An 11,760-nucleotide genomic window follows, 5' to 3' on the forward strand; every position below is an offset into this window, starting at 1 on the left:
AAAATAAAATAAAATAAAATTCGCAAGGTAGAATTTTAGGCAGAATTTTTGCAAATCTGTCCATGCAAATTCTAGGCCTTAAGGCAGAATTTGCATGGGCATAGGCAGAATTTCTGCCCATGCAAATTCTGTCTTAAGATAAAAATTCTGCCTGAAGGATAAAATTTATAGACCACCATTTTGAGGGATAAAAATTAAAAACCACCCCCAGCGAAGGCCAATCCTGCAAATTGCCCAAAAAAACCACATTATAGGGCTGAGAAGACAGCGTTGACAAAGAGTCCAGCCCAGATTTATCCTAGCAGTTAGGGCGCACGAAACGGATATTCCTTACCTGGACCCAAAATTCCAATTTCAGCCCGCCAATCTTAAACGACACCCATAGTCTCCATCGGCGACCAACTTCTGCGATCTCCTTCTCTGGCGAATAAAATTTGTAAGTTCCATCCACCTATGTGTTTTTAATATGACCAAACTAACCCTTACATTCTTTTTTTTCTCTGTAGAAAAATAGGCACTTTTTATGCTTTGTAATGCTTCTGCTGTACTAAGAATGGCTCAAAACTTGGTCTTTGTAGTTTTTTGTTTTGCTTGCATGTTAAATTTGCATTCTCATGCGCCAATTGCTGCAAAGTTGTGACCTTTTATTGATTTACTCCCAAGTCATAGATTGTTAATCAATTTTCTGAATGTTACTCTCAGGAAAAAGGTCAAAGTGATTACACCTTAAAATATTAATTGTGAACTTATACTTCTAGCTTTTACAAAATCCTTCAGATACTAAATTTATTCTACATTCTTTTTTTCTTGATAGAATAGGAGCTTTTATGCTTCGTAACGCTTCTCCTGTACTAAGAAAGGCTCAAAATTTGATCTTTGTACTTCTTTGTTTTTGCTTGCGTGTTAATTTGCATTTTCGTTTGCTTTCATGTGAGAATTGCTACAAACTTGTTACCTTTTATTGATCTACTCCGTTGATGTAATCTGAGATTACCGAAGCAGAAATGAAAGAAAAACTAAGCTAAGAAAAAGAAGAAGACTGATATTTCATAATCCATGATCTGCTCAATACCAATTGAGCTACATATAACCCCCTTCTAACTGAACAAGTGACTGAAATGCAAACAGAAAATAAAGTACATACAAGGGTCCAAATGTAATAAGCTAAAAAAAGTAACTAACTCGAACAGTCCCGGAATGTACTACATCGCAAGCCTAACGTACCCCTCCTTGCTCCTTAATTATTCTGGGTCACATCAGTTCTTCCCCCCTGAAAAACTTCCTTGTCCTCAAGGAAGGAAGACTCGAAATCTGACCAATATGAGAGAATGGCTGATGTAATCCGATCCACCAGGATCGAATGGAATTGCAAAGAGTCTCCAAATATAGAAGTCCTTGTGTCCGAATCAATCTGACAGCCCATAACTAGTACTAGCATTTTCCACTTGAATCTTGAGTCCTGCTTGTTGCCCACATATTTCTTAGTGAGATATGCTTGTCCCCAGCTTACAACAGTTGCAAATGTATTGGAAGGATTGGCATAGTTTCCAGAATACTTAGGAACAAGCTTAAGCAAAGTTTTATTTGCAATCTTCTGTAGTTCAATGCAGCACTTTACCCTCGTAAATTCATAGCTACCAACACATTTCTTAGCAGCCTCATATGAACTACAAGCTGTGACGACACAAACAAACATCACATAATTATTAAGTGTTATCTCATAGCTTTCACCTGACATCTTCTCAGACAAATTGAGCACCATGTCCATACATTTGTGGTGAGTATAATCCCAACTTGCTACGTTCCAAGTAGTCAAATTGCTCCCAGGTTCATGAAGTGTGCTCTCATAATCTTCAATGTTTTCACCTTTCCCGTGCCTATCAAGAGGTGCACTCTCAAGAATTATTTTATCACTAACAGAAGTAAACTTTAGTCGAGGTAATGAATAGATCTTCCCAACTTAAGCATTGTCATCCTTGCAAGATCAGTAAGTATACACGACACCATGTATGCAATAGGCTCAATACTTTCTTTGAGATAAATGAACTTGGACCCCCTCCTAACAGCAGTGCATGTTTTGACAATCTTTGATTTGCAAATCATGATCATTAGAGTAAGAATTTCAGCATACATCCTTAGCCTTTGAAGGGAAAGGTCATCCCCCGTTGGAAAAACTCCAAGAGCCATCATAGTCCTATCAAAGAAGAATAACTGATAATGTACCTCATTTGGAAATAAATCGCAGCCATAGTTAACTAGTGAAAATGAGAAACTGTCACTTGACTTTGGAAACTCAATTATCTCCTCCTTCAAGTGAATTACTCAAGTAGATAACACATGGAACAATTTTTCAGTAAATGCTTTTGAATATTCATTATCCCACCAGTTACCACAAGCATCGAGAAAAGAATTAGCGTGGTTTACACTAAGCACATTTGCCACCACTAAAATGAGGCATCTTAATCCACCACGATTATGTGGAAGAGTGACAGCAATGGGTACTTGTGAGTTCAAAAATTGCGCAACCAGGAAATGTAAGATCCATGGAGAACTTACAATTGCATGCTTCACACTAGCTTCTGTAGAAACATGTGTTGCAAGTACTGATTCTAGCTCCCTGGTCATGCTCTCTTTTCCTCCTCCAAGAGGCTCAGATTGTTCATTCTCCATTTCAGCATCTATATCATCAATCTCTTCCTGAATACTCATTACTACATCTTCCTTGTCTAGAAAGGTACCCTGTGAATCACCTAATGTCGAGCAGGTTCCACTTTTTTATTCTTTGTTACATCTGTTTCCACAGCCCTATTTTCAACAGTTGAAAGATGTTCCTGCATCACTAGTTCATCATTCTCCTCAACTTTATTCAAATCGATTTCCTCGTCGATTTTGGTGATTGAATCAGCTGCTTTGCCGGTATCACAATTGGACGTTGCCCAAGATTTTGTGCTTACGGAATTACAATCATCCGTGATGAAGGGTCAGCCACGTTGACTTTGAGACAGTACACACTGTTAGGCGGACTCACTATCGGCTCCATCAGCATCTCAGGAGCTGGGCACTCCACCCCTTTCAGAGGTTCGACTTCTTCCAAGCTTTCTTCCTTCAATGTCTCGTCTACATAGCAGAAATTAGCGGCAACAGGGGCAATCAATCCTGAGTCAGTTGTTGGTTTCGTTAATTGTGTATTGCTCTCCTTGCTGGCGCAGCTGTTGAAACCAATAATAACTTCCTCATTAGTAGGCATTTCCTCAAACACCTCTTGCACCTGGTTCGGAGTGCCCATTTTCCTATACATAAGTTGCACAGGAATTTCCACATTTGCCTTGTCAACCCCCCTTTCTTCTGATAGACTCGCATCAATCGCCAAATCCAAATTCACAGGAATATTATAATTGTTGTATGTAACAGCGACGGCGAGATTAAAAGTTTCAAGAGCACCAACCTCCTGAGAAGAGAAAGGACAAGTTGCAAATCCAGCGGTAGGAGGAGGAAGTTGGCCAGAATCGTTTTCAATCGCTGTTGATGGCAATACAAACCCACGATTTAACCCAACTCCAAAGGAATCTGGACTTGAATTGGGATTTACACCGGAATAATGATGCGCATATGGATTCTGATAAGAACCGCCACCTTAACACTTAATGCTGCCATAAGAATTTGGATATGCACTGTAGTATTGATAGGCGTGTGGATTCACACCACCAAATTCAACGCCTTGGGAATCTAAATTGAGATTGAGATCAACATTGTTCTGCTGATGAGGATTACATGTCGTATTACATTTCGTGTAGGAGCTCACGTTGGTGTCACTGTTGTAAACATTGCTTGTATAGCTCTCTATGGTCCGAAAATTAGAGGGAACCCTAGCAAACTCCGATGGGTAGCACCTAGAAGGAGATGAATGGGAACTAATGGCTTGCCAAGGAGTGACAAGGAGTGAAATTAGAGGTGTATAAAGGGTTTTGGAGTGGTAATGGACATGGTGTTTGTAGTGGTTTCTCCGGTTCTCTTCTACGGTTATGAGTCACTAGTTTCTCTCCATCTTCAATTGAGAACTTCATCTCTTGGACAAATTCCCTCAATCTATTGTCCATTCTATCATAACTGCTGTTAATATTTGAGATATATGAATCCAATTTCTCCATCCTTATCTTTATCTCCTCCATCTCGGAAGCCATTGATGAACACCCACAGTTGCGAGGATCAAGCTCTGATGCCACTGATGTAATCTGAGATTACCGAAGCAGAAATGAAAGGAAAACTAAGCTAAGAAAAAGAAGAAGACTGATATTTCATAATCCATGATCTGCTCAATACCAATTGAGCTACATATAACCCCCTTCTAACTGAACAAGGGACTGAAATGCAAAAAGAAAATAAAGTACATACAAGGGTCAAAATGTAATAAGCTAAAATACATAACTAACTCGAACAGTCCCGGAATATACCACATCGCAAGCCTAACATACCCCTCCTTGCTCCTTAATTATTCTGGGTCACATCATCCGTAGTATTACTAATCAGTTTTATGAATATTACTCTCGGGGAAAGGTCAAAATGATTACACCTTAAAATATGCATTTTGAATTTATGTAATGGACTCAAATCCAATGTGATAGTTACCGGTTTCTCAACTATATTAATAAGACTAAAGTTCAATTACAATTCTTGAAAGTAAATGCAACAACTCAAATGGCAAAAGGCCAAACGGAAATACAGAACTATTAAAAGTAAGAACTAGGATAGATTGTAGACGGACATGAGGAATTAGACTAAGATAAAGCGGGATGAGAGTAGCGGACTTTGCCTAAGCATCACAATATGTATAAACCCCTTCTTTCAAACCCTTTGCCCGTTTAAACTAGTTGCTAGTTGGCCCTGGATGCCAAATAAAACACCCCAACGTTATACTCGGCCCAGTAATCCCAAATGAATGAGTCTCATTCACCACTTCTAGCCCGTAGGCCCTTATGGAGTTAGCTTTGTTCACAACAATTTATACTTCTAAGTTTTACAAAATCCTTCAAATTGTGAATTTATTCCCTTTGTCCAATTTTATTTGTCCAATTTGACTGCTGTGTAAAATGTTGGTTTGGCTTATCTATTAAGTATATTGATGATCGTGGGTATTTATCAAAGTATTGGGTGAAAAAGTAGGCTGATAGAGTAAACATCACATCATATGTTTGAATTTCAGTACTTGAAGGTGTATGCCGATGGAATGACATACATTCGGTGACCTCCTGAGATGGAAAGAGTATCATATAATTTGGACATAGGGAATTGTTACCAACTATTTTTAACTTTAGTTATTGAAATCATTACATTTGAATGCCCTTATATCTGAATCAGTCTAGTATATCCAATCAGGTGATACATATAACTAATGGCATACAAAAAATTTCTCTAATGTAGCTATTACGTGGTGGTTCATATTTGAGGCATTTCCCTTTCTTCTGGGCAGGGCACTTCAAATTTTCTGGGTTGGTTCACATTTTTTTCTTGGGCTAAAGAGAATCTTGTCTTCATTTGTTTTTACGGGACAAGCAATTTTTTTCTTGTTGAAAAGTCTGAGGTCTATTTCGGTCTTACTGATCCAAAAGAAAAAAGAGTAACTAGCGTTCTATAATTAAATAATTGCTTATCATTCTTGAAATATCATAGACTGGATAAACATTTACTAACTTCTAATTTTTGTTTGATAACCGAGAATCCCCGAGGGCCAATCCGTAAGCAGATAGTGGGCCTGACCCTCTACCCTTCTCCAACATATACTAACTTCTAGTTATTTGACAGATATCTATTCTTAGCCATTTAAAGTTAAGCAATTAAAATAATCAAAACTCCACTTCTTGTTTACCCTATCCCAGAGTTCTAACAAACAAACAACAACATACCCGAGTTCTGTTCAGGCAAATTTAAAATATTACAGCATTTGTCTAAATTAATAATTTCCCATAATCTATGAAATATCATGGAATTGAGGCATGATTATTCGAGGACTAATTTTATTGCGTCTTGAAGTATGAGGGTTGGGAACTTTGAAGGGACATTTACTTCCCTTTCCAATTTTTCAAACTCCAGATTATAAAGTTTCGCCTTTTGGTATTTAAGTGATCAAAATCAATTGATCTAAGATGACCCCAGTGGAGGCAAAAACACTAGGTATTCCTTTTTTTTTTTTTTTTTGTTTTTTGTTTTTTTGTTTTTTGGAGAAAGGTAATAACTAACGCTAGGTGATTTTCTTTCCATCTGTCCAAGCCCTGGTAGAGTTACCGAGTACTTGTGCTAGTGGAATTAGTCGAGGTGCGCACAAGTTGTCCTGGACAGCACGGTGATTTTAAAAAAAGAAAAGATAAGCTGACCTACGATACCACTTAAATCCCAAAATGGACGCTTAAGATAATAGTTCATGAAATTTGTGCACGAAGAGTCACATTGCCCTTTTTCTGGAGCTTGAGGTCAAACATGTGCAGCCATGCAGGGTTTAGTGTTTGTTAATTTTGCATTCCAATATTGACATCTCTCCTTTTCTTTTAATTACTTTTTCTTCATAACTTGTGGTTTGTGGCTCTGGATAAATTTTCAAAATCTAATCAATTGACTGCTTTCATTGTTAATCCACCTTATGTTATGGGTGGAACTGCGCTTGAGTGAAAGTTGGAGGTCCTTACATCACTGACTCACTCTGGCTTGTTGTTGCAAGTGATCCACCAGGTGCTCTCCTTAAAGTTCTGCATATCTAAATGGACGCACTTTCAACTGAAGATTCTATTACTAAGAGTGCAAAATTGATATCAAAGAGGAAGAGAAAAACAGCGAGGAAGAGGGCTAACAAAAAGGAAAGACAGCAAAGTTTGGATCAAATGCTTAAAAATCTGGAGGCTCCTAAAAATGAAGAAAGTTCCATCGAAGACGTGGCTAATTTAGAGAATTCTGATGCACAAATGCTTCCTCTAGGACATCTAGAAATACAAAGAGAATCGACGACAACTCTTTTGGAAAAGAGTCCTGTTAAGAAAAAGAAAAGAAGTATGATGAAGGCGTTGAACAAAAAGGTTGACCCTTGTAGCATGGATCAGAACAGTGTTCCCTCAAATCCAAGCGTGTTGGATAGCAAGCATGGAGAAGTAGAAAATGGTCTACTCAATCCTAATATTACCATTGAAGATGTGGCTAGTTTAGTGGATTCTGATGCACAATTGCTTCCTCGAGGACATCTAGAAATACAAACAGAATTGACCACAACTCTTTTGGAAAAGAGTCCAGGTAAGAAAAAGAGATTGAAGAAACGAATGAAGGCATTGAAAAAAAAGGTTGACCCAGGTAGCACGGGTCTGAACAATGTTCCCTCAAATCCAAGCCTGCTGGATAACAAGCATGGAGATGTAGAAAATGGTCTACTCAATCCTAATATTTCCATTGAAGATGTGGCTAATTTAGAGAATTCTGATGCACAATTGCTTCCTCGAGGACATCTAGAAATACAAACAGAACTGACCACAACTCTTTTGGAAAAGAGTCCAGGCAAGAAAAAGAGATTGAAGAAACGAATGAAGGCATTGAAAAAAAAAGTTGACCCATGTAGCACGGGTCTGAACAATGTTCCCTCAAAGCCAATCGTGCTGGATAACAAGCATGGAGAAGTAGAAAATGGTCTACTCAATCCTAATATTTTCATTGAAGATGTGGCTAATTTAGAGAATTCTGATGCACAATTGTTTCCTCGAGGACATCTAGAAGTACAAACAGAAGTGACCACAACTCTTTTGGAAAAGAGTCCAGGTAAGAAAAAGAGATTGAAGAAACAAATGAAGGCATTGAAAAAAAAGGTTGACCCATGTAGCACGGGTCTGAACAATGTTCCCTCAAATTCAAGCCTGCTGGACAACAAGTATGGAGAAGTAGAAAATGGTCTACTCAATCCAAATATTTCCATTAAAGACGTGGCTAGTTTACACAATTCTAATGCACAATTGCTTCCTCTAGGGCATCTAGAAATACAAACAGAAGGGGCCACAACTCTTTTGGAAAAGAGTTCTGTTAAGGGAAAGAAAAAGAGAAAGAGAAAGAAGAAAACAAGTGTGATGAAGGTGTTGAACAAAGAGGTTGACCCTTGTAGCATGGATCAGACCGATGTTCCCTCAAATAACAAGCATGGAGAAGTACAAAATGGTCTACTCAATCCAAATATTTCCTTCGAAGATGTGGCTAGTTTAGAGAATTCTGATGCGCAATTGCTTCCTTTAGGACCTAAAGGAGATGATGTTAAGGTTGCAAATGGCGCAATGGAAGGCGAAGTTTCATTATTTGAAGCTGGAAGAATTTCGGCAGAAAGCTGTAGTGAAAGGACTCGACTCACTCACAATTCAGAGTTAATCATGCATGTTCATGCGGCTCCCACAAGGCCAGGTGATTTCTGCATGATGAAGGGTCCTTGTTTGAGGAGAAAACTTCTCATCCTTGATGTTAATGGACTACTTGCTGATGTAGTCAATCCACCACCAAAAGACTGTAATCCAGATGCTTGTTTCTGGAGACGGGCAAGTGAGAATTGATGACTTACTTTTTATTTAATTGCGTTAATGACCTTTCGAACTTACTTCATTCGCAAGATGAACACACATGGTTCTTACATAAAATACCTGTCACTTTGTTTGCAGTATTCAAGAGACCCTACTGTAATGATTTTCTGAAATTTTGCTTTGAAAGATTTGACGTGGGCATCTGGTCTTCTAGATCCAAGTAATCCTTGATTTTGAAATGCTTCTTGTGTTTCTGTCATTTTCCTGACATGATCTTTTATGTTTTACCCTGTATAATGATTTAGTTTTTCTAATGCATTTTATGGTGTACTTGGGATAAACATTTACCAGAATATATGTTTGTGCAGGAAGATCATTGTTAAAGTGGTTGATTATTTATTGGGAAACCTGAAGCACAAGTTGTTATTTTGTTGGGTAAGCAGTCCTCCTTCCACACATAGTTCCAGATCGCTTCTCCTAGTTGCACCCTTAAATTCCTCATCCAAACAGCAGGAAGTGACAAAAAGAAAAGCAAAGAAAAAGGAGTATGATTTCCTTTTCAAAAAAAGAAAAAGGAGTATGATTCCCTATCATTATTTTTCTTTGCTTGGGCAAAGATCCTATTTCCTTTGTGATCTTTTGGCCATGATCTACGCTGAGTCGCTGATGCCTAAGGAACTCTCGTGGTCTGCCAGATTGTTAGGACTCTGATGGATCATTGTAACTTTACAATTCCTTTGCGAGCATGAGAGTAGGAGCCTGTTTGGATTGGCTTATTTCAGGTGCTTTTAAGCCAAAATAGCTTTTAAGCACTTTTATAGTGTTTGGGCAAGATAAAAAGTGCTTTTAAGCACCTGTTATTAAGCCAATATAACAAAAATAAGCCAAAAGCCATAAGTTGGAATTCCTAGCTTATGGCTTTTGGCTTATAAGTCAAAAGTCATAAGCCCATCCAAATGGGCTCTAGTATTACCAGCTGCATTAACACATTGCCTGTTTTTCCCCTTTTGGGTTTAGGATTTAGCATTTAGTGTATAGTTATTGCCAACTGCATGAACACATGGGCTGTTTTTCCCCTTTTGGAAATGAAAGAAGGGGATGGGAAGTTATATTTACTTCCTTCTTGTAATTATACTGGCCCTAGTTCGTTTGTATTGCCTGTCTATATCAGTTATGGTGCTTGACCATGCCCTTGGCAAGGATAGTGAATGGTTATAGAAACCACCTTTGTTTTAAGGTGGGAGAGGAGGTTACTGGTGAAAATTTACCTGCTTATGTTGCCGCGCCAGAACTTTCTTAACCAAAGCTTAGTTCATTCTTTTCTTCTCTGTCACCCCCACCATTAAGAAAATGGAAAGGAAAAGAAAAAGAAGAATAAATGAGCCTGCAGTCACAGCATGATACTTCTCTGACCATTGGTTTGTGGATGTGTGTTTATAGATTTTTTGGTTTTTCCATTTATCGTTGGGCCCTTCCCTCTTAGAAGAATAAGCAATTTCTATTTACTAAATATCGCAGGATATGTCGCATAGCACTCAGACAATGTTCAAGACACTTGAGAACAAGCATAAGCCCTTGGTTTGCAAGGAGCTGAGCAAGGTGTGGGACAGATATGATCCCAATCTACCCTGGGAAAGAGGGGATTATGATGAATCAAATACTTTACTATTGGATGATTCTCCCTACAAGGCCTTGCTAAATCCTGTAAGCTTTACACCACCCTCTTTTTGGTTCCAAGACTACCCCTCAAATGACCCCTTTTGATATTTATTTGCGTGATTGTAACTACATTATGCATGACCTTGTTCCTCAGGCGCACACTGCAATATTTCCTCATTCTTACACCTTCAAGGCCGAGAATGATAATTCACTAGGTGAGACCCCTCTGTCTGGTACTGCTTAATACTTGTATACTGTTGTTTCCCTTTTTATGTTTCATGTGCCCCTTTTAGTGGAGTTATGAGAACTGATTCCCACCATCTGACTAGTGTGAACCACAGTGGGCTTAGACACTCTTGCCGCTTGATTTCTTTCCTTGCTTAATGATGTTAGATGTGATGCAACACGCTAAGTTAGGTTAACATAGACAGACGCGCAGCAGCAATCCGCTAGTGGTGATCGATTGACTATGAGTATTAAGCATGGGCGACTTAATGGAATTTGTGGCAACTTTTTTTTTTTTTCCACATATTGTTCTTTTCACTTCAAAGAAGAGTCTGCATTTCGTTTGTCTGCATTTCGTTTCTCACTTCAAGCCTCATGGACCTTTTTTGCTTTAAAAAATACTGATGATTATTGAACCAAGTTTTTCTTGGAAATCTCTAATTTATGTTGGTATAAAATGATGGAAGTTATGAAGATTGAAAAGTTGCACCTTGTTGTAGGCCCTGGAGGTGATTTGCGAATTTATTTGGAAGAATTATTGAAAGCCGAACATGTACAGAAATACGTAGAGCAACATCCATTTGGTCAGCGGGCAATTGATCAGACAAGCTCAGACTGGAACTTCTACTTTGATGTTCTTTGCAGTCTGCGTGGTCAATCAGGCTAAGATTCTTGATCTGCACTTGCGTAAATTACATGTGATAGAGACATATGCTGCTAACATCTTGGGTGTAAATTACATGTGATAGACATGCTGTTAACATCTTGGGATGATCTCGTTTGTGGACATGGGACACCATAAGAGCTGAGGCTTGGTTTCACATTTTTGGCTATTTATCGGTTACTGGTCTGAGCTGTGGATAAACGTGGAATGTGACAGCTAGAAATTTTTTGAGCCCATAGGCGGTTCTTATCCTTAAGAGGGTCTCCATTAATTTTTCGCATGTTGTTATCTTGTAACATTATCCAGTTAACGTTCTTCATTTAATTCCTCTCCCTCTTATTTTGTGTTGGGTTGGGGGGGGGGGGGGGGGGTTTGTGTGTAATTGTTTTGTAGACTAGACTGTTGTTCCTCCTGTTGATTGTAATATTATATGGTTAATTTCATGATATACTCTGATACTCGTACGTCTGTCTTATTTTGTGGCACTGGTGATTTTGTAGCTCAGGCTCAAACTGCATTACTTTGATATTTTAGCGACGTCTTAAGGAAAAATTCAATTAATGGGTGAACGATTGCAATTATTTTTGCAAGAAAAGCAATAAGTTCTCGTTCATGCTACTGTAGCTAGTTTAATAGATTGAGGCAGCTCCAATACGAGTTTCATGAAAGGACATAGAGACTAGC

General features: G+C 38.5%; 1 protein-coding gene across 3 annotated transcripts; it reads left to right on the forward strand.

Annotated features, from left to right (window-relative positions):
• The first annotated feature begins 376 nt into the window (after window positions 1–376).
• On the forward strand, window positions 377–11,524 carry LOC132037143 (uncharacterized). Of its 3 annotated transcripts, none has more exons than XM_059427613.1 (7): window positions 377–436; window positions 6,721–8,550; window positions 8,667–8,748; window positions 8,897–8,963; window positions 10,047–10,232; window positions 10,342–10,402; window positions 10,913–11,524. In XM_059427613.1, exons 2-7 carry the CDS (start codon window positions 6,750–6,752, stop codon window positions 11,077–11,079), a joined length of 2,364 nt encoding a protein of 787 aa, XP_059283596.1. In that variant the 5' UTR covers window positions 377–436; window positions 6,721–6,749; the 3' UTR covers window positions 11,080–11,524. The 3 variants fall into 3 exon arrangements, with proteins under 3 accessions (XP_059283596.1, XP_059283588.1, XP_059283603.1); XM_059427605.1 differs by having other exon boundaries at window positions 405–436; window positions 6,710–8,550; XM_059427620.1 differs by lacking the exon at window positions 377–436 and adding an exon at window positions 2,906–3,078.
• The last annotated feature ends 236 nt before the right edge of the window (window positions 11,525–11,760 follow it).

The sequence above is a fragment of the Lycium ferocissimum genome, chromosome 2 (assembly GCF_029784015.1).
Source record: "Lycium ferocissimum isolate CSIRO_LF1 chromosome 2, AGI_CSIRO_Lferr_CH_V1, whole genome shotgun sequence".
NCBI lineage: Eukaryota > Viridiplantae > Streptophyta > Magnoliopsida > Solanales > Solanaceae > Lycium > Lycium ferocissimum.

What these genes read in the sequence shown, in the direction of transcription:
- LOC132037143 (XM_059427613.1), top strand. Translation starts at nt 6,750, where the DNA reads ATGGACGCACTTTCAACTGAAGATTCTATTACTAAGAGTGCAAAATTG. An exon ending in TTGTTTCTGGAGACGGGCAA is followed by an intron (nt 8,551 to 8,666) that starts GTGAGAATTGAT and finishes CTTTGTTTGCAG; the next exon opens with TATTCAAGAGACCCTACTGT. An exon ending in ACAAGTTGTTATTTTGTTGG is followed by an intron (nt 8,964 to 10,046) that starts GTAAGCAGTCCT and finishes TAAATATCGCAG; the next exon opens with GATATGTCGCATAGCACTCA.